At 41.7% G+C, this 23,763-nt stretch overlaps 1 protein-coding gene across 2 annotated transcripts in view; it reads right to left on the reverse strand.

The window, feature by feature from the left end:
• DCAF1 (DDB1 and CUL4 associated factor 1) overlaps nucleotides 1–23,763 on the reverse strand; it is a 93,055-nt gene that overhangs the window by 3,471 nt on the left and 65,821 nt on the right. For both annotated transcript variants that reach the window (XM_082663142.1, XM_082663141.1), the window contains 6 exons: nucleotides 21,906–22,139; nucleotides 21,242–21,335; nucleotides 20,612–20,716; nucleotides 20,318–20,391; nucleotides 19,703–19,804; nucleotides 1,811–2,063 (listed from right to left, as the gene is read on the reverse strand). In XM_082663142.1, coding sequence (XP_082519268.1) covers nucleotides 1,811–2,063; nucleotides 19,703–19,804; nucleotides 20,318–20,391; nucleotides 20,612–20,716; nucleotides 21,242–21,335; nucleotides 21,906–22,139 — 862 coding nt within the window. The remainder of the gene's footprint in view (nucleotides 1–1,810; nucleotides 2,064–19,702; nucleotides 19,805–20,317; nucleotides 20,392–20,611; nucleotides 20,717–21,241; nucleotides 21,336–21,905; nucleotides 22,140–23,763) is intronic.

Here is a 23,763-nt window from a genome sequence, read left to right on the forward strand (position 1 = left end):
CTCTTAGGTCGGGGGTACCAGCTGCTCCCCTAACCTACCTTATATTACTTACAATTGAAGGGAAACAGAACTTGTGCCCACGTGTCACAGGTGACAAAGAAGTTTAGTAAAACTTTTCTTTTTATTCCCATCAATATTGTCATGTTTCCCTTGCCCCTGAGTCCCTCTTACCCGGCTCTCTGACCATCGCTAGGGACAAAGGAAATCCTTCAATGAATCATCTCAACCTCCAAGTACCAAAAAATGGAAGTTGGCAAACAGCAGATGGGCAGATACAAGGCAATCCCTCCCACCCCCCAGAGCTTCCTCAAAATGCAACTTTGGCAAGAGGACTTAGGTAAGAAAGTCAGTCTCCCCTAAGCCAACTGCCTTCAATCTTGAGCTCTAGAAGCATGTATAAGATTTATCCCAAAGAAAATGGATTTAGGTCACTGTGGAACAGGAGAATCTTATACATATATGCTTAAATATATATACTGCCACCCATCCTCTCCTCTCCTCCCATACATACACACTCCCTCCCTCCCACTGCCCCCAACACCAAACACCAATGACTAAAAACCAAGCATCTACTCTGAAGAGGCTTGGAGTTTGCTGAGCTTAGGCCAATACAATAACATTTTCTGTAATGATGTAAATGTTCTATATCTGTGCTGTTCAATATGGTAGCCACATGTGGCTACTGAGCACTTGAAATGTAGACATGAAAATGAGGGACTGAATTTTAAATTTAATTAAAATTCTAATGGCCACAGGTGGTTACTGGCTACCATATTAGGCATAATACCTACCTTGGCTGTGAGAATGCTGGCCAGGTTAGCTACATGAAAAATGACTGAATATCACAGTGATTACTCCCCAGTCAGGCAGGGCAGCACTAGGAAGAACCAGGACCACAGCAAGCATGAGTCTGTCAACAGTGACACCGGTCACAGTGATGCTGCCATATATGTCCTCTTAAAACATGCAGAGTATAGCAGCAGAGCTCGCAGACTCTTAGAACTATTAGGTGATTTACTCAGGGTCCATTAGTATAGGCAGGGGACAACCTGACTTCAGAAACCTGTTCTAATGAGAAGGTACTGGAAAAACTGGAGCTTGTTCTTCAAAACTTGGAATAGGAAAGGGGGGTGGGGGGGAAGGAACAAAACAGAAGCCAAAGAGAAACATCTGTTCCCTGGCCTTTAAGAGGGATTAAGCAAAAGCAGGCAGGAAGGGGCTGCAACCCACAAGAGGGCTTTTATTTCTTTACAACTTTAGAAAAGAGCAGGTACAGCACCCCCATGAGCAGCTGCATCTGATGATGTCAGCTCTGCCTCTTGGGAGAACTACACTTTTGCCCTCCAGTCTAAGGCTAATCCTCTGAAGCAGGGGTCGACAAACCTATGGGCCAAACCAAGACCCATGGGCCAAACCAAGACCACCAGCTATTTTTGTAAATAAAGTTTATTAGAACACAGCCACATCATTAATTTATGTCTTGTCTCTGGCCGCTCTCACACTACAAGAGCAAAGCTGAGTAGCTGCAAAAGAGACCATTCAGCCCAAAAGCCAAAATTATTTACTGTCCAGCCTTTGTAGAAGTGTGCCAACCCCTGTTTTAAAGAGATAATAGCCATTTGGTTACAGAGTCGTCATGACAGGAGCACTGAGGATGAGAGATGTGAAACTGCTTTTCCTCAAGGGCCCAGGTGGTGACTCTAGTTAATGGGGCACAGAACCCTGGTGTGGCTTGCCCGCTGGGCTGGCACAGGGAAGGGCCCTTTCCCTAGGTACCCAAGCCCAGCCTCGTGGTCAGCCCTAGACTTACTGTCCCCCAGGATCAGTTCCACTTCCTCATCTGCATCAGAGTCTTCATCTTCTCCGTCCTCTCCCTCCTCTAGCAGGTTTGCTAGCTCCTCATCAGAGGGAGAAAAGTCATTGTCGCCATCCTCCCCTGCGTTCTCATTGTTGTCATCCTCCTCCAACTCCGCCTCCAGCAACTGGTCAGTGTCAAGCTCATCTAAATCATCAGTGTCGTCATCATCTTCATCGTCATCTTCTTCCTCCTGTTCTTCCTCTTCCTGGTAAGAGAGCATGAGGTCCATTAGGACAAACACAGAGACCCAGCCCATGTGGGCCACATGGGCAGTCTCTCTCCTCCTTCCCAAAGGACAGAGGAGGTAACAGTCAGTAGAGAGCATGGTAATCTAGGTTAGCACACACTTCATGGGCCAGCTTGACTCGTCAGTGGAGGCTGAGACAGGCACATACATGTCCCCCAAGACACTCAAGCACTCCTCAGACAAGGACTACTGGTCACTCCACGAAGGCATTACTGGTCATGCAGCCCTTATCTAAGGAAATGGACAACACACTTCACAGAGGTCTCTGCCATCAACATTCTATGTTTCTAACTAATAATAAACCCCAAAGGGCTCTTCTCTCTATCCTCTATCAACCAAACCAAATGAAATCACTTGAGGCACCGGAACTAAAGCTTCTACCTGGAATCTAAAAAGCAGTGCTTTAATAAAACAGGAAGAACACAGCTGCTGAGTCACCAGCTCCTAAGCCCTTCAAATTCTTGTCCTTGATCTTATTTATAACCATGTATGTGGGTCAGCACCTCTGACGGTGCTATCACAAGCATCCAATGATCTGAATGTCCAACAAAATAGACTTTTACCACTAAAGAGATACTTGCATTTTCTGTTACAAGCCACACACACACCAAAAAAGTATGCTAGAGAAATTGTCCAGCCTTCTGTTCCCTCCAAACTGTTTCCCTTCAAGCAAGAGAGGACACGACGACATCTCTTTGCTTTCCTAAGAACGACAGGTGTTGCCAAGTTAAAGTGACCAACATTCAGTCACTAATCCTTCTGCTCAAACATCAACTGTCAGCACTGCCAGTAGCAAAAGGATTCTAATTCCTGCAATAATAAAATATAAAATTCATTTAACACACCAGCCTAATAAAAGTCAAGACAAAACAAGCCCTACATTAGCAGAAAAAATCTTTAAAAACATTTTGGAAGTGCTTTAAAAAAAAAGGGGGGATATCCCCAGTGGAACAGTGGTTAAGAATCTGCCTGCCAATGCAGGGGACACAGGTTCGATCCCTGGTCCGAGAAGATCCCACATTCCATGGAGCAACTCGTGCACCACAACTACTGAAGCCTGTGTGCCTAGAGCCCATGCTCCGCAACAACAGAAGCCACCACAATGAGAAGCCCGCGCTCACCACAACTAGCAAAAGCCTTGGCGCAGCAACAAAGACCCAACACAGCCAAAAAAAAAAGTGCTGCCGCGTGCCAATCACTTAAAAACCAAACACTGCTTATCCAGCCACTAGTGTTCATCAGCTGTAAAGTAAACTAGGCTCATATTCATCAGGGTAGCTCTGCTTTATGAACTTTTGATAATTTTGGAACCACCATTTAGAGGCTTTTTGATTTGCTGTTTGACCCACTGATTTAGACTTTCCAACAATTTCTGGCAGCTACGTGGGAATAACTGGCCCCTTTAAATACCCAGTATTCCTAATGCCTGTAAAAGTATGTGTCCACACCAGAGTTTGTATGTGCGCGTGTGTGTGAACGTACCGCCATGATAACCTGAGACCACTGTTCCACAGCCTGGCCACACATGACCTCCATGTGGACAGCTACTAAGCATCTGCCCACTGGAAAGGAACTGAGAATGCCTGAAGGCAGTAACAATAAACTGACGCACAGACAAGCTTCTGGCCCTACAAATACATCAGCTCATACAAATAACAAGGGAAAAGAGAGAGGAGTCAAAATTCAGGGAAATAATTCAAAGTATTTACCAGATTACAACTTTTGCCTCTTTTTTCCACACGTTTTCAGGGATCTGACCAAAATTAGTTCTAATTAATAAAGTTCCTTCAGTTAAAAAGAAGCACATTAAAAAGAGTATCCAGGGCTTCCCTGGTGGCGCAGTGGTTGAGAGTCCGCCTGCCGATGCAGGGGACATGGGTTTGTGCCCCAGTCTGGGAAGATCCTACATGCCACGGAGCGGCTGGGCCCGTGAGCCATGGCCGCTGAGCCTGCGCGTCGGGAGCCTGTGCTCCGCAACAGGAGAGGTCACAACAGTGAGAGGCCCACGTACCGCAAAAAAATAAAATAAAATAAAAAAGAGTATCAGCAAATTTAAGGAAGATTGTTCTTCATTTCTAAAAACATCAAAACTTAGCTGATCCAGGAGAACTAAGAAAAAGCTCCAAAGTCAAGAGCAATCCTAGAAAACAGGTCAACCAGGGTCTAAGGTTTGAACTACAGATACCATTCCAAATTCTTCCAGAAGCCTACTTTTACTTAATCTTGTAGCAGAAGAAATAATTTATATTTATTCATCCCAGAAGGCCATGATGACATATGTGACAACAGGAGAAGGGAAATGAATAGGAAGGGGAGACCTACCTGAATCTCAAACACATCACTTCATCATTTATCCTCTGGATTTAATGACCAGTGGTTTAACATGTATTTTGTTACACATGGATATGGCCATAAACTCACTTTCTAAATTTTAAATCTGAAACGTGGAGCATGAAACAGAACAGAGGCTCACAAGATCTATCCAAAGTGCTGTGGTAGAATCTAATTCTGTGGTTGAACCCAAAAGAGTCTAGGAAGCAACTTTAAGAGCATTCTTGCAGGTTTAAGTACCTGGTTAGTAACATGAGGCCCTCTCCTTCATATCTAGAGAATAAAAGCTTCCACTAATGAGTGTCAAAAAAGTGGTCCAAAAAACCAAAAATTATGACTTAATGAAAAAAGCAAATCTTGCTAGAATCCCGATTCAAGTCCAGCAACATTTAGATGTTTTGGATCCAGGAATATTGATTTTTTAAAAATTCTCTAAGACCTCTCTTTTAGAGCTTAGAAACAGGAATTCAGGGCCACGCTGTTTTAAACTAATAAATTCTCCTACAGAAAAAATTCTAAAATTCTTCCCTTCTTGGTTCCATCTTAAGTCAATTTCATGGTTAGCCAAAGGCCCAAACCCCTGCAGATAAATCAACCCACTCCTCTCCTGTACAGAGAACAGGTCAACTGGCATAAGCTCCCTCAGCTGCCCTCTGGTCCCTCACCACATCTAAACCTGACTTCAACCATAGTCTGAGGAAGAAGAAAGCCTTCCACTTCCGCTCTGGACCTCAGTCCACCCCGGGTCCTTATTACCATGCTGCACCTTCCTCATGCTCACTCACTCACAACCACCCTCACACTTGGCTCCACTAGCTTTCTTACCTTCTCTGAAGAAAGTCAGCTTCCCCAAACCTAACAACTTCTCAATCTACACAGGCTTTAAACTCCTTCCATCTATAGACTTTTGGGTAACCTGAACCCTACTCCTGGCCTCCAAGTCCTCAGCCACCACTTGCTCATTCATCCACTCACTCTGTCTTCTATTCCTCTAACACTTGACGGTCCGGCTTCTGCCCACAGCACTCCACAGTGTAGCAGGTAATGGTATGTGCTCTGGAACCAGGCTGCCTTACAGGATCCAAACTCTGCTGACACTATGTTTACTTAGCCTCATAGGGTTGTTGATAGGATTTAATGGGGGAAAAAATGTGTATACATGTATGTATATAATCTCTTTGGAAAGTGCCTGGCATATACTAAGTGGTCAGATAGTCTGTTGCTCCTAATAACGGGAAGCTTCCTAAAGGAATATGAAGGCCTGAATGGCTAACCATGGGGCTTCTCTACAATGACTGACACTAACCAATCCTGGCTCCCACACTGGGCTGCTGATCTTTACCTGATCCCTTCCAGATCTCCTAGGCATAAAGGTTCCTACAACTTAAAATTTATTTCTGCCTTTACATTTCCTCTCATTCATAAATCCTGAACTCACATTAGATAACTCTACCCATCTGTACCACAGAAACTTCTAAAACTGAACTCAAAGCACCCCCTAAACCTAGCACCTTTCCCACACTTCTCCCAGTTACCAGATGAAACCTCAAACATCTTTCACTTCTCCCACTTTCACGGCTTCACACCCAGTTAGTTAATGTCACTCACAGACCTGGGGTGCCCAGCACTCCCCTCTCATTCCACTCACCTACTGCATTCTCCCTCCTCCTGTCTACCTCCAGTCTCTCCAACTGTCTATGGTCTTATCCCTTCCCAGATCAAAAAACCCAGGCACTCCATAATGCTGCCCACATTACAGAATTACAACAGAAGCAATGATTACTAAACAACCATTTAATGCCAACTTCTCTAAATCTTAATTTCTTGTTAAATGAGAGGATTTAATTACATCACTGGTTCCTACTCAGGTATGGCCATCAGAATGTGTATTTTGGAGCACTGGGAAAGTTCTCCAAAATACACATGCCTAAACCCCACCCAGGGTCCAGGCTGACAGAACCAATCTTTACAAATTAAGCTCCAACAGGAGGATTTTGGAAAGGTGCCCCAGGAATTGTGGAGTGCACCGTAATGAAGAACCACTGTACAAGATGACCTCTGGTTCTAAAATTCTACTCTCCTGTAATAATGTACCCTATCCAAAGACTCCCAATGACAGAACCAAAGAAGTGAATACAGGCACCCCTTGTTTTACTGCAATTACACTTTGCAGATACTGCGGGGTTTTTTGTTTTTGTTTTTGTTTTACAAATTGAAGGTTTGAAGCAACCCTGCATCGAGCAAATCTATCAGCACTATTTTTCCAACAGCATTTGCTCACTTCATGTCTCATGTCACATTTTGTAATTCTCAGAATTTCAAACTTTTTCATTATTATTATATTTGTTATGGTGATCTGTGATCAGTGATCTTTGATGTTATTATTACAACTCCCTGAAGGCTCAGATGATGGTTAGCATTTTTGGCAATAAAGTATATTTTAATTAAGGTATGTACACCTAATAAACTACAGTACAGTGTAAACATAACTTTTATATGCACTGGGAAACCAAAAAAATTCATGTGACTTGCTATATTGCAATATTCGCTTTAATGCAGTAGTATGGAACTGAACCCACAATATCTCCAAGGTATTCCTGAATAGTTATTACCACTGACCTTCCCTCCTATCAAACTGTCTTGCTCTCTAGGACTTAATTTGATTTTCTTTTAACTAGTGCACCATTTGTTTCTAGACCATTCAAAATTCTTCTTGAATACATGTCTATTTTTCAAGAGAAACAGCTTTTAGCTTACACTGCCTTCAAAAATATAACCAATCTCTTAGAAAAACACCAAACCTCTCATCATACTTTAAAAACAGTTAATCTAAAAACTAGTATAGGGCTTCCCTGGTGGCACAGTGGTTGAGAGTCCACCTGCTGATGCAGGGGACACGGGTTTGTGCCCCGGTCTGGGAAGATCCCACATGCCGCGGAGCGGCTGGGCCTGTGAGCCATGGCCGCTAAGCCTGTGCGTCCTGAGCCTGTGCTCCACAACGGGAGAGGCCACAACAGTGAGAGGCCCGCGTACCGCAAAAAAAAAAGAAAAAAAAAAACTAGTATAGCTTTTTTTAAAATGCAATTAAAACCTGAGCCTACTGCCTTGACATTTCAACGTCGTATTTGCAAAATTTAAACTCTTGCTTCTCCTCCTGACACTTGTTCCTGTTGTTAACTATCCTTAAAAGCTATAGATTCATTTCAGGGTCATAAACACTTGTGCTTTTCTCTCCTCATCAGCAGAATCTAATTCACATATATTTTAAATTTCTTAGTTGGGAAAAAAAGGCTTTTCAGGAATCACTGACCAAGCTTACAGCAGGTGTGTAATCAGTAAAGACTCTTACCATCCGCTTCTAGGCAGTGGAGAACACACAGGAAGCACAGCACACAGTGTGTCCCAGATTCCAAAGTGGAGTGGAGAAAAGAAAGATTATTCCCTTGTTTTGCTTTTGGTTTTAAAAGAAACTTAAGATAATTAGTTGAAATGTATTGGCTTTTCAAAATCTAAGAACAATGATCAATTACTAATCTTTCGTTTTATAATTTTCCTAAAAGTTAACATCAAAGTTGACTGAATTGATTTTTAAAAACAACACATATACCAAAATTCCAATGGATAATGAGTTTTGATAAGTGCCTAGCTTTATCTCTGCTTTCACCAAATGCCTGAAGGCTGGCAGGAATCAAATATTATAGCTGTCAAATACATTGTATTATGTTTTCATTCAACAATACAGTGGTACAGTTCATCCCTTCTTGTTAATCTCCAAGCTTATTTAAACAGAAGGGCAAAAGACAACCATTTTTATGTATGTAAATTATATCTCAATAAAGCTTTTTCAATCAATAAAAACCATTTATATAGGCACTTTATGCTAGACCATCTTATCAGATGGCAGCTGACCATTCAGGATTCTGAGTTTATTTTGCTAAGGTGAAAAGGCAAATTCAAAGGTGTTGGTCACAGGTGCCTGCATCCCTGAGCCATGCAAGTCATACCTGGAACATCTGAGAAGACCTGACAGCAGATATCTGGACTAGGACAAAACTCTGACTAGCAAATGACTCAAATGAAAATGAAGTCTCCAGTTTTAAAATCAGGTGAAGCAAACAAAGGAAAGTAAGTTAAAAAAAAAATCAAGCTGATACAGGGAAGAGGTGATGAGGAGAAATCTGATGAAGATAGTAAATACAGGAAAACACCACTGCAAGATACTAAGGGGACATGTGAATCAACAGAATTAAGGTTACAAAGGAAGCCTGCTTAAATAGATACAGTATTATCACACTGAAACATATCTGAATCAAAAACCAAAATGTCAAGGGCTTAGGGGGAAAAAACTTCTCTAACGGATGTCCTTCGAACATGAAATGCACCAGCTGATCCCTAAGGACAGTGGTATCAGTATGTGCCATGCAATGTGCCTTGACCCTAAGAAATCCAGAAACAGTGCTAAGTCACTCACAGTGCACACCTACACAGACACCTACTCCTCTTCCAACTAGAAACCTTTCAGGCCCTTCCACAGACTAGGCCCTAGGGCCACTCATTAGGGCCCTCTTGAGTCTGTCCCTCTTGGCCTTGGCCGTCTATGCCTCTATTTTTCCTTCCTGAACCAGAGTCAGAAGTCCTAAACACCACCCTACCTCTCTCTAGTATCTTTCTCCCTTAACCTCTCAAAATGAAAGTGAAATAGAACCACAGAAGAATGAACCAGTCTCTTCTCTGACCCAAGCCTCCCTGTAGAGGGTGGAATGAGAAGAGAAGAACACTTAGGGTGTTCCTTTACAGTGGTCTCTTGCTTCCACAGCCAGCCACCCAAGATTCACTTCTCAGCCATCACTCCAAATCTGCAAGAAGAATGAGGCCAAACCCAATAATAGCCCCCCAGCATCCAAAATATCTAGCTTCTCTTTTCTTGACCTCCTCCTCAAAGACAGACACCAGGTATCACATGGACCCATGTGACAGCTCCCAGAGAAGACTGTTGCCCACTGCTTTGTAAACTGCAAGCATGTGGGAGAGTAGGAATAATGGTGTTGATAAATAACTTTAAATAAACCCAGTTTTTGCTTCAGATTTACAGTTCAACAAGTAACATCCAAGAAGCTTGAGACAAAACTGATATCTTGTAGTGATCTATAATGAGAGGGGTAGTGATGAATGAACCCATGGAGGATGAGACAGTCTGCAGCCACCTGTACCACTATAATATACCAACAAACAGCTTGACAACATCACCTTCTATACCTACTCAAGGATAAACTACATCTTGATTCACGACAGCTAAAGTGGAAAAGAGTATGCATTAAGGGAAGGTGGTGTCTAAGGAAGCCAAAGGCCACAAGAATAAAAGACCAGACACTATTAAGAAACTGACTCAAAGCAACTACATGATGTTTGGAGGATCTAATACCACTTGCAAGCTCTGGTATGAAGAAATACTAGCAACACATAGGAGTTAAACACTGCTGCATTCAAGAAAACATGAAGATCCATGTCACAAATAAATCAAAGATCTCAAGTATCCATCTGAAGACCTCTCCCTTTTACCCAGATCTCACAACTCATATGAGGTTTAAATACTGTGGGATCCTCTCACCCATGAAACCAAGGAAATCACTGAGGACTCTATGGGCCAAGCAGCCGGGAAGCATTAAAGGAAATCCCTTCTATAATAGGGATTTCCTAGCTGTATCTGGTGAAGTGGTTTAAACTCTGGAACCTAACCGTCCTTTATAATAAATACGGTATTTAAAAACCTATGGTACTGCTTCTGGTTTCTAGGCACATAAGAAGCTAGAAGTTGCCACTCCACCTTAACAAGTAAAAAGCTGAACAAACTAAAAAGATCAGTAACTCTTCTTAGATTCGACAGAGAAGTGGGGTGACAGGGCAAACCACTGCCCCAAAATTGGAGAAATACAGAGAATTGCAACTTGCCAGAGCATAAACCCAGAAACACAAACCTCTACAGGAACCAGTACCAAGGAGGAAAACCTGAACTGTAACTGACCAGTGGCTGGAGACAATTCTGAGCAAAGTCTGAGAGAGAAAAACTTCTGAGGCCAGTCATCAGGGCCCCCACACATTTGTGAGTTTTACCTCTGGAACTTGACCTGGTTCTGGTGGTGAATATTGGAGAAAAATCCCCTAGTGCTTCTGGCAGGGGGAAGGGAAAAGGTAACATTTTGAAATACATCACAGCATTCTGTTCTTAACAAGGGCTACCCTAAGGAGAAACTACTTAACCAGAGCTTGAACTGCTGAAGGAAGGGAAATACCCAATTCCAGCCCACTCTAGCCATCTATACCATCAAAAGGAGGTGGAAAAAAATGAGAAGATGTGTGAAGTTCACAGTACAGAGGTACAGACTCATTAAAAGACTAAGACCTAGTTATAAGACTAAAAAATGCTTCCCCTTCCTCCACATCTTACCACCACATTCTAAGGCCTACAACAGTTCCTTTTATCCAGCACATAATGTCCGGCTATCAAGAAAAATTACAAGGGACTTCCCTGGTGGCACAGTGGTTAAGAATCCACCTGCCAATGCAGGGGGCATGGATTCATCACTGGTCTGGGAGGATCCCATATGTCACAGAGCAACTAAGCCTGTGTGCCACAGTTACTGAGCCTGCACTCTAGAGCCCGTGAGCCACAACTACTAGAGCCCACGCACCTAGAGCCCGTGCTCCGCAACAAGAGAAGCTACCACAGTGAGAAGCCCACACACTGCAATGAAGAGTAGCCCCCGTTCACCGCAACTAGAGAAAGCCCATGCACAGCAACGAAGACCCAAGGCAGCCAAAAAGAAAGGAAGGGAGGAGAGAGGAGGCAAGGCGAGGGGAGGGGAGGAAAAATTACAAGACATACTAAAAGGAAAAGAAAAACACAGTCTGAAAAGACAATGTAAGCATCAGAACCAGACTCAGATATGGGAAGGATTAACAGACCAGGAATTTAAAACATCTATGATTAAGATGCTAAGGGCAGGGCTTCCCTGGTGGCGCAGTGGTTGAGAGTCCGCCTGCTGATGCAGGGGACACGGGTTCGTGCCCCAGTCCGGGAAGATCCCACATGCCGCGGAGTGGCTGGGCCCATGAGCCACGGCCGCTGAGCCTGTGCGTCCGGAGCCTGTGTTCCGCAACGGGAGAGGCCCGCGTACCGCAAAAAAAAAAAAAAAAAAGATGCTAAGGGCTCTCTAATGGATTAAGTAGACAGCATGCAAGAATAGATGGACAACAGAAGCAGAGAGATGGAAGTTCTAAGAACCAAAAAGAAATGCTAGCAATCAAAAATACTGTGACAGAAATGAAGAATGCTTTTGATGGGATTTCTTAGTGGATGGACACTGCTAAGGAAAGAATCTCTGAGCATGAGGATATCTCAATAGACACCACCAAAACTAAAAAGCAAAGAGAACAAAGACTGAAAGACACAGAACAGAATATCCAATAACAACTGTGGGATAACTACAAAAGGCATAACATACATGTAGTGGAAATTCTAGAAGCAGAAGAAAAAAAAAGAACAGAAGAGATACTTGAAACAATAATGACTGAAAATGTCCCCCAAATTAATGTCAGATACCAAACCACAGATCCAGGAAGCTCTGAGAAAACTGAGCAGGATAAATGCCCAAAAAGACCCCACACCTAGTGACATCATTTTTTAAACTACAGAAAATCAAAGATAAAGAATAAATCCTGAAAGAAACCAGAGGGGAAAAACATCTTACCTATAGAGGAACAAAGAAAAAAATTACACCCAATGTGTCCTCCAAAACCAGGAAAGCAAGAAGAGAGTGGAATGGAGTATTAAAAATGTTGAGAGGGCTTCCCTGGTGGCGCAGTGGTTGAGAATCTGCCTGCTAATGCAGGGGACAGGGGTTCGAACACTGGTCTGGGAAGATCCCACATGCCGCGGAGCAACTAGGCCCATGAGCCACAACTGCTGAGCCTGCATGTCTGGAGCCTGTGCTCCGCAACAAGAGAGGCCGTGATAGTGAGAGGCCCGCGCACCGCGATGAAGAGTGGCCACCGCTTGCCACAACTAGAGAAAGCCCTCGCACAGAAACGAAGACCCAACAGAGCCAAAAATAAATAAATTTTTTTTAAAAAAACCTCTATCAAAAAAAAAAATTGTTGAGAGACCAAAACCACCAACCTATAATTCCATACCATGTGAAAGTATCCTTCAAAAGTGAAGGAGAGCAACTTCCCTGGTGGTCCAGTGGGTAAGACCCTGCGCTCCCAATGCAGGGGTCCCGGGTTTGATCCCTGGTCGGGGAACTAGATCCCGCATGTTGCAACTAAGAGTCCGCATGCCTCAACTAAGAAGTCTGTGTGCCACAACTAAGAAGAAGTCCGCACGCCGCAGAGAAGATCCCACATGCCACAACTAAGACCTAGCACAGCCTAAATAAATTTTTAAAAAGTGAAGGAAAAATACTTTTTCAGACAAACAAAAACTGAGAGAATTTGTTGCCAGTAAACCTGTTTTGCAAGAAATGTTAAAAGAGGGCTTCCCTGGTGGCTCAGTGGTTAAGAATCCACCTGCCAATGCAGGGGACACGGGTTCGAGCCCTGGTCTGGGAAGATCCCACATGCCACAGAGCAACTAAGCCCATGCACCACAACTACTGAGCCTATGTGCCACAACTACTGAAACCCACGTGCTTAGAGCCTGTGCTCTGCAACGAGAAGCCACAACAATGAGAAGCCCGCACACCACAATTAAAAGTAGCCCCCACTTGCCACAACTAGAGAAAGCCCGTGTGCAGCAAAGAAGACCCAACACAGCCATAAATAAATATAGATAGATAGAAATGTTAAAAGAAATTCTTCAGAGAGAAGGAAAAAAGTTAGAAACTTTGAATATATTAAGGAAGAGCACTGGAGAAGGAATAAGTGAAGGTAGAATAAACATTTTATTTTTCTTATTCTTAACTGATCTTTGTTCAAAATAATAGTAGTTTGTTTAAAATAATACTACCAACAATGTATTCAATTATGTTTGCTTTTATATAAGTAAAATGAATGACAGCAATGAAACAAGGGATAGGAGGAAAGAATTAGGACTACAGATTTTGTTATGTTACTTGCACTATTCATGAAGAGATACAGTGCTATTTGAAAGTGGACTTGGATTACTTGTAAATGTACACTGCAACCTCTAGGGTAACCACTAAAGAAAGTTTAAAAAAAAGGTATAACTAATATGCTAACAAAGAAGAGAGGGGAATCCTATAAAATACTCAATTAAAACCACAAAAAGGAATTCCCTGGCAGTCCAGTGGTTAGGACTCTGTGCTTTCAGTGCCCTGAGCCAGGGTTCAATACCCGGTTGGGGAACTAAGATCCCGTGAGCTGCACAGCGTGTCCAAACAAACAAACAAAAAAACACAAAACGCAGAAGAAGAATGGAAGACAAAAACAGGAGCAAAGAACAAATAGAAAAAGTAACAAATATGGTAGATGTTAATCCTACTATATCAATAATTACTTTGAATGTCAATGTTCCAAATGCATCAATTAAAAGAGAGACATAATCAGAGTGGATCAGTAAATAAGACTCAACTACATGTTGTCTATAAGAAACCCACTTTATATATAGATTAAAACTAAATGGCCATGGGACTTCCCTGGCAGTCCAGTGGTTAAGACTTAACATTCCAATGTAGGGTGTGTGGGTTCGATCCCTGGTCGGGATGCTAAAATCCCACATGCCTCACGGCCAAAAAACCAAAACATAAAACAGGAGATATTCTAACAAATTCAATAAAGAATTTAAAAATGGTCCACATCAAAAAAAAATCTTAAAAAAAAAAACTAACTGGACAGAGAAATCTATACCATGCTAACATGAATCAAAAGCAAGCCAGGGTAGGGACCTTCCTAGTGGTCCAGTAGTTAGGACTTCACAGTTTTACTGCTGAGGCGCCGGGTTCGATCCCTGGTCGGGGAACTAAGATCCCACAAGGCATGTGGTGCCACCGAAAAACAAAACAAAAAAGAGAGAAAGAGAAAGAAAGAAAGCCAGGGTAGCTATATTAATTTCAGACAAAGCACCTCACACCAAGGAAAGTTTAACTAGAGATAAAGAAAGGCATTAGGGCCTCCCTGGTGGCGCAGTGGTTAAGAATCCACCTGCCAACGCGGGGGATACAGGTTTAAGCCCTGGTCCAGGAAGATCCCACATGCTGTGGAGCAACTAAGCCCGTGCGCCACAACTACTGAGCCTGCGCTCTAGAGCCCGTGAGCCACAACTACTGAGCCCACGTGCCACAACTACTGAAGCCCTCACACCTAGAGCCCATGCTCCACAAGGGAAGCCACTGCAGTGAGAAGCCTGCGCACCACAACGAAGGGTAGTCCCCACTCGCCGCAACTAGAGAAAGCCTGCGCGCAGCAACGAAGACCCAACGCACCCAAAAATAATAAATAAACACTAAATGTTAGTTCTTTTAAAAAAGAAAAAAAGGCATTATATGGGAAACAAAATGAAAAGACAAGCTACAGACTAGGAGAAAATATTTGCAAATGATGCAACAAACAAGGGCTTCATTTCCAAAATATACATACAACTCAATATCAAAAAAACAAACAACCCAATCAAAAAATGGGCAGAAGACCTAAACAGACATCTCTGCAAAGACATACAGATGGCCAACAGGCACATGAAATGATGCTCAACATCACTAATTATTAGAGAAATGAAAATCAAAACTACAATGAGGTATCACCTCACACCGGTCAGAATGGCCATCATCAAAAAGTCTACAAAGAATAAATGCTGGCGAGGATGTAGAGAAAAGGGAATCCTCCTGCACTGTTGGTGCAGCCACTATGGAGAAGAGTATGAAGGTTCCTTAAAAAACTAAAAACAGGGACTTCCCTGGTGGTCCAGTGGTAAAGAATCCGCCTTACAATGCAGGGGACGCAGGTTTGATCCCTAGTTGGAGAACTAGGATCCCACATGCTGCGAGGCAACTAAGCCTGCATGCCACAACTACTGAGCTCGTGCACCTCAACGAGAGAGCCCACATGCTGCAAACTACAGAGCCCACACGCTCTAGAGCCCGTGTGCCACAACTACAGAGCCCATGCACCCTGTAGCCTGCACACCACAACTAGAGAAAACCCACACACCAACTAGAGAGAAGTCCACGCACCACAACAAAAGATCCTGTATGCCTCAACGAAGACCCGATGCAGCCAAAAATAAATTAAATACATAAATAAAAAATAAATCTTGGGCTTCCCTGGTGGCGCAGTGGTTGAGTCCGCCTGCCGATGCAGGGGACACGGGTTCATGCCCTGGTCCGCGAAGATCCCATATGCCGCGGAGCGGCTGGGCCCGTGAGCCATGGCCGCTGAGCCTGCGTGTCCGGAGCCTGTGCTCCGCAACGGGAGAGGCCACAACAGTGAGAGGCCTGCGTACCGCCAAAAAAAAAAATGAATCTTAAAAAAAAAGAAAAACAGAGTCACCGTGTGATCCAACAATCCCACTCCTGGGCATATTCAGAAAAGATGAAAATTCTAATTCAAAAAGATACATGTGCCCCGATATTCATTCATAGCAACACTATTTACAACAGCCAAGACATGGAAGCAACCTAAGTATGGCCATCAAAAGATGAATGGATAAAGAAGATGTGGTACACATTTACAATGGAATATTACTGAGCCATAAAAAAGAACAAAATCCCATTTGCAGCAACACAGATGGACCAAGAGATTATCATACTAAGTGAAGTAAGTCAGAAAAAGACAAATATCATGACCTATCATATCACTTACATGTGGAATCTAAAAAAAGGATAAAAATGAACTTATTTACAAAACAGAAACAGACTCACAGACATAGAAAACAAACTTATGGTTACCAAAGGGGAAAGGGTGGAGGATAAATTAGGAGTTCGGGATTAATAGATATACACTACTATATAGAAAACAGATAAACAATAAGGAACTACTGTATAAGCAAAGGGAATTATATTCAATATCTTGTAATAACCTATAATAGAAAAGAATCTGAAAAAGAATATATATATATAAAATATATATCACTAAATATCAATGAATCACTTTACTGTCCACCTGAAACTAACACAACATTTTAAATCAACTATACTTCAAAAAACCAAAGCAAAACTGCAAGACCTAAATTCCTTTCCACTCAAAAAAATCTTAAACCACACATTTTGATTGTTCAACTAAAGGAATAAATGTCTATTAATTTTTTAATTAAATAGTGAGACCACTACATATCTATTAAAATGACCAAAATTTGCAAAACACCAACAGCACCTAATGCAGGTGAGTACATAGAGCGACAGGAACTTTCATTCATTGATGACAAATGCAAAATGGTACAGCCACTCTGGTAGACAGTTTTGCAGTTTCTTATAAAACTAAACATACTTTTACTATATGATCCAACAATAACACTTCTTGGTATTTACACAAAGGAGTTGAAAACTGACGTCCACACAAAAACCTGCACACGGTACACAATATGTTGATTTTTTTTTTTTGAGGTATTTTTTTGAATTGATACAGGAGCTTTATTCTGAATTGCCAAAACTTTATTCAAATTACTCCAGAATATAATTGCCAAAACTATTCAACACTGCGATGAAGATGTCCTTCAGTAGGTAAATGAATAAATAAACTGTGGTACACCCAAACAATGGAATAGTATTCAGCATTAAAATGAAATGAGCTACCAAGTCATGAGAAGATATGGAACAAACTTAAATATATATTACTCAATGAAAGAAGCCCATCTGAAAAGGCTACATTCTGTATGATTCCAATTATATGACACTCTGGAAAAGGCAAAACTATAGAGACAGTAAAAAGATCAGTGGTTGTCAGGGGCTGAGGGGAGGGAGGAATGAATCTGTGGAGCACAGAGGATTTTTAGCGCAGTGAAACTACTATGTACAATACTACAATGGTGGATACACTTCATGTTTGTCCAAACCACAGAATGTGTAACACCAAGAATGAACCTTAATGTAAACTATGGACTCTGAGCAATAATGATGTGTCAATGTAGGTTCATTATTTGTAACAAATGTACCACTGTGCTGTGGGATGTTGATAATGCGGGAGGCTATGCATACAGGGACAGTACATTTATGGGAAATCTCTGTACCTTCTGCTCAATTTTGCTGTGAACCTAAACCTGCTCTAAAAAATAAAGTCTATCCAAGAAAAAACAAAAACTATTGTACTGAGGATGTCATTTTCAGTAAAGTGCTTTATAAAATAATATCCCCATGGTATCCAACAAGGATCATGACTATCTTCATCTGTGTGTGAGGAGAGAGGGAAGACAGAGCTGGGAAACTGCCCCCTAAGAGGGCATCCCACGAGGGAAGCACTGGCACAGGATGCCTCTGGGTCAAGAAGTAAGCCCTGCTGAAGGCTCTGCTCTGATCCCACAGTGACCACTAACCCCAAATACATACAAGTCTCCTCTCCTCACTCTGCTCAGAAACCCATTTCCTGGGATTATGAATTATCTCTGAGCTCTAATAAAATGCATACTTAGCCAGTTAGAACATTCTACCAGAGACAGTGGCGATCAAGAGAGTATACACAGAGGACTGTAAGGTGAGTCTGTTTTAGCTTGTTGATTCCAGGTGACAGGGTTTACTCAAGGATTCAATTTAGAGGAGAAAGTAGAGGTTCATAACCTATAAAGCCCGATAGTGGAACACATACCTAAATCTCAAACTGGCAAAACAAATCACCCTTGCTTAGTCAGTACTAAGTCCTGTCAGAAAAAAACATGAGTCACTGGCCCATAGTATTAGACTTGCACAAAAAAAATACTTTTAAAATTATCACTTTCAAAAATTTTGCTCTTAAAAATTATTTTAAGTCTTAAGTACAAGCTGCTGGGGAAGAATGCTAACAGAAAGCTATTCCATTAGCCCTAACCACTGAGCATGATTTACCAAAGAATAGGGGAGAGGTGAGGATGAGAGAGCAATGGCAGGGCAAAAAGAAGAAAAGTGTGCTTCCTCTTGTCCTATGGTGGCCCCTGCCCTCACTCAGGGCACTTCTGTGCCCTTTAAGAGGATATAGAGCACCAAGACCAAGCAACACCATAGTGGAAGAAAAAACAGAAATGAATCCAAGATCTGGAAAAAAGATATTTTATCTGCTTTATTATCTACAACAAAAATGTAAAAACCTAGTCATTCGTTTTCAACTTTATATTACTCAGCAATAAACATTTCTCAGATTTGTCTAGAGAATTGGGCCAAGAGAGTATATGCTTAGAAAAAGAATGTGGTGTGAGCCTAGCAGACAGGAAAGATCTGCTGAAACTCAGAAGTTTAACAACTCTTCATAACTGACATCAACTGACACACCACACAGACAAGCACCTAGCATAATGTGACCATAAATTAAAATCCCCTATAAAAAAGAAAAAGCTGGGGCTTCCCTGGTGGCACAGTGGTTGAGAGTCCGCCTGCCGATGCAGGGGACGCAGGTTCGTGCCCCGGTCCGGGAAGATCCCACATGTCGTGGAGCGGCTGGGCCCGTGAGCCATGGCCGCTGAGCCTGCGTGTCCGGAGCCTGTGCTCCGCAACAGGAGAGGCCACAACAGTGAGAGGCCCGCGTACCACAAAAAAAAAAAAAAGGAAAAGCTAAGATTCTGAGACATGATACCATCTACCCACATTTTATAAATGTTTAATTTCTCAAAAGCATCAATATCTTCTCTTTCCCTGTAAGCTCCATTCTATACTCTGAAAATAGACTATGCCATAAAACTGAGAAAATGCAAACCGGAACTTTATAGAAGTTAAGCCATTTCTATGATCCAGCTCAGCAGAGTGACTTTTTGGTTTTGTACTGACATTGAGAAAATGGCGGCCTGCTTATCCTGAAGCCAGACAGGGCACTGGTTCTGAGGGTGAGTACAAGGAAATCTCTAAAACAAAATCAGAGATTGCTGACCTGCAAATTAATCTATAAATGGAACTCACAGGACTATCAGATACTGCTTAAAGTTTTGTAATAATAAAAATCTGCTTTCTTCTGATCAGTTTCAGTGATCAAGGACACATGACAGGCCTTCAGAATATGCTAACAGGTAGCAAACACCCCTATAGCAAAAATCTTTAAAAAAAAGAAAAGAAAAGAAAAGAAAAACCCTGTAACTAAAAGCAGAAATGCATAATTTCTAATAAAGCATTATTCAGCAGAAAGAAATTTCAAAGACCACTAACCTGGTCCTCCTCTTCATCCTCATCCTCTGCCAGACGCTGCCTGCCTACTTCATACAGCCTGCACACCGTGTCCATGTTCAGAGAATCCATGCTGCCTTGGTTCTGAAATAGAACACCCAGTCCACAAGAAGTTAGTTTTTAGAAGGCCCATATCCACACCTCAGCTATGACTGGCACTCACACACCTTGACCCTGTAACTATCAAAGCTTCCAATACCCAAAATTCTTGAACTGATTCTGAAAATGTTATGTCTAGGACACAGAGAGGGAAAGAAAAACAGGATGAGAAGGCCTGGACAGCACGGGAGAGACCACCATCCCTGGGAACAACACTGTTCCGAGGATGCTCTAGAGAGAGACTGACTCCTCTAAGAAAGGGCTGACAGTGTGAGTCCAGGATAATAGGAGATGGGACGCTCCACAATGCTCTATATCAGGATTTTCCTACTTCTCTTATACTGTGTATCTCCCCATCAGATGAGTAGATTACCCTAATCTATCACCAGAAATGCATCATCTTTAGAACACATAACAGACAAAAATGTCTGGAGTATAAGTTGAAAATGATCTTAAATATCAGAATAAAACAGTAGGATTTCTTCTTGCTCCCTTTACCTCGATGACAGCAAGATAGCAGTCTTTGGTGTCTGTACATAGGTCAAAAATGTTCCGTTTCACATCAATGGTCGCTGGAAAACAGAATGTGACAAGACTCAGGACTAGACTACTACCGTGATCTTAAAACCAGCCTTTCTGTTAAAGGAATTCAAGGTGACTGTTCATAAATATTTCCCTAACTCCTCTGCTTTTCAAAAGCAGAAAAATTATAATTCTCTCAGAAAATGGAGGATCTTAAATAAGGATCACCAAAACAAGGCAAAATCATCAATACCTGACCCTCACACTTACCTATAGGTTTGTAATCAGTTGCATTAAATGTTCGGAAGGATGATCCAAAAGGGCTTTTCATCCTCTCTTCCAGTAAGTCATCTTCATCATCTGCCTGCAACATAGCTAGTTGGGACAGAAAGGGGAAATAGGAAAGGGAAGCAAAATACTATTAGAATCAGAAACATCCCCTATTCACAACTGCAGAAAATATTAATGGACAATCAAGACTTCAGAGAGTTTCCCTGTAGTAAATTCCTCTCAAAGCATCCTCCTTGCATATCCAAACAATATCCTCAACCTCTCATCTAGCTTCCAACAACTGTTACAGCTGAAAGCGTACAAAAATCACAAGACAAAAAAGGTTTTTCTTGAAGTTCATAATGATACGCATGGTAAATTACTCATGAAATTTCTTTCTATACAAGATTTACTTGTTATCTTCAAAGCCAGTGGCCCTCCACTCTAAATCGACATTATTCTCATCAACAAATTTTGTCACCATTTGTACTATTATTTTATCTCTTATGTTACAACTTTGAAATGTTTTTCAATTCACATTTGACAGATATTTCTAAATAGAAAGTATCAAATTAAGTGAGTGGGGAGAGGAGGGAGAAAGAGAATAATGAAAAGTGAAAAGTTTATTACCTCCATACATCACTGTCCCCGTGTGGTTGAACACCACTCGACACTGATCTAGAGCAGGAACTGTGTGTAAAAGATGGAAAGTACGAAGGTCCCACTAGGAGGGGAAAGGTCAAGGAAAACTCTTTTCCCCAAAACTTCTTATTTAACCTCATGAGGGAAATTCTGAAATACCACTTTCTTTTCCCCTCCTTCTAGGTATTAATGCTTTAGAAGTCAACAAGATCAAGATAAAGCAAAAGCATTCAGAATGCATATTACTGAATAATGACCCTGAAAATCTCCTATAATATCCTCATATACATAAAAACTACATGAGCTCCCTCTCTCCCAACAGTAGCACTTCTTTTTACTCTTATGTGTCATTTCTATAGAGCAAAAGTAAAATCCTTCTGAAGACAGATAAAAGTCAATCTGACACCTGGGGAAGTGGGAGGGAGTAATCTGGTCACTTACCAATACAAAGAAAACATGCTAGTAAAAGTCATCGATAATTACCAGTATCAATTGAATCCCCTACAGATTCAATAATACTTCAAACCAAAGGAAAAAAACCAGGTTATTTACCTGTGTGGATACTTCGACCAGGTATTGGTAGAAAGATAAATAATTTCTGCATTACAAACTAGGTAACAAATGGCAATTAAGACATGGGCATAAAGGATACAATCTCAGTATTAATGATGACCTCCAGCCCATTCGGATGGAAAACGCCACTGATGTTCATGTTGAACTTGTCAAACTTGTGGATGGCCTGTGCAGAGCGGACATCCCAGAGGACGCCATCATTTAAGACAAGATCATCTGTAGGATTAAAGGTGGCACAGTTCCTCTTGTAGTTGTTGGCAAGATCTGGGTTAAACAGAGTCAACAGCTTGTTGCCAGTCTGAATATCATAAATCTTTAGAGAAGAAGGGGTGGGAAGAGAAAAATCAGACCAATCCATCCACTGACGAATTCAAACAGAAGCTGCGTAAAATATCTCTCTCATGCTTTCCAAAGCCCATCAAAATTATAAAAGGCCTAACATTGAAAATAACTGGAAAATAGGAAGACCACACCCATACAAGCAAAGTTTATGTACTCTGGTTCCCATTCAAGGTTTGAAAAGTCTCTTTGCCACAAGTAAGAAAATGAGAAGTGAGACTGCAATAGGGATAAGAAAACCCTCTTCTTTCCCATCCCACTTTCAAGAAACAGAAAATGTTTCTAAGACTGAAACTGAGAAACTCTCCATGTGGACTAACCAACATTACTCACAGAATACTCTGACAGGTTACTTTTTGGAGAAAGGCATCAACGAAATGCCCTTTTCTCCTTAAAATATCCCAATATACTATCCAAAGTCTACAATGTGCAACCCATGCAGAGACCAGATCTTTCCCATCAGCTTACAGACATGCTGTAATATATCCAATCTTTTTAAAAAATCCTCCTTTAATAGAGGAACAAATAGGGAGACACCACAAGGAAACAAACAAATCCAGATCGTGGGACAAGACAACTAGCCTGGTCTCTTCAAAAGTCAATGTCATGAAAACTGGAGAAATGGTTCTTGGCTTTAAAACATTAGTGAGACATAACAACCAAATGCAATATGTGAATCTTGGCTGGATCCTGGTTCAAAAAAAAAAAAACAAAAAACATTTGAAACCAAACACATCAGGAACAATCGGGAAAACTGAGTATGAGATGGATATTAGTTGATATTTGGGAATTACTATAAATTTTCTTATATTTGGTAACTGTGATTATGTAATAAAATGTCACTATTGCTAGGATATACATGTTATAAGAGTTAGGGATAAAATGTTTGCAACTTACTTTCTATAATTCAGAAAAACACACATATTTACACAGAAAGAAACTATGGCAAAATACTAAACTGATGAATCTAGGTGGTAGTTATGTGTACTACTATTTCAACTCTTCTATATATTTTAACACTTTCAAATTAAGTTTGGGAGAAACCCTCTCTTCACCACTCCATATCCCCCACCTCAAGCTACTATCCCCTCTTCTTTTCATTTTTCAGCAAAATACTACAAAAGACTTGTCTATACTCAGTGTCTCCACTTCTCTCCTGTTCTCTCGTGAACCCACTCTAATCAGATTTTTCATCCCAGTGCACAGAACTAGCTCCTGACATGGTTAACACTGACCTCCACATGGTTAGTCAAAGGTCACTTCTCAATTCTCATCCTTTTTTTTTTTTGGCCATGCCACACAGCTTGCAGAATCTTAGTTCCCCGACCAGTGATTGAACCCCAGCCCTCAGCAGTGAAAGCCCAGAGTCCTAACCAGTGAATCCCCGGGGAATTCCCTCAATTCTCAACTTACGTAACCTATCAGCAGTTTCTGACCCAGGAGATCAATCCTTCTTCAAAAGAGTCTTCCCTTGCCTTCTAGAGCACATCTTTTTCCTGAGGTCTCCTGCTACCTAACTGGCCACACACTTTGTTCTCCTTCCCAAGTTCCTTCTCACATGGGCAACTTCTAAATACTAGCACATGCCAGGACTCTGT

This window comes from Grampus griseus (genome assembly GCF_964374135.1).
Source record: "Grampus griseus genome assembly, chromosome: 10".
In the NCBI taxonomy this organism is placed as follows: domain Eukaryota; kingdom Metazoa; phylum Chordata; class Mammalia; order Artiodactyla; family Delphinidae; genus Grampus; species Grampus griseus.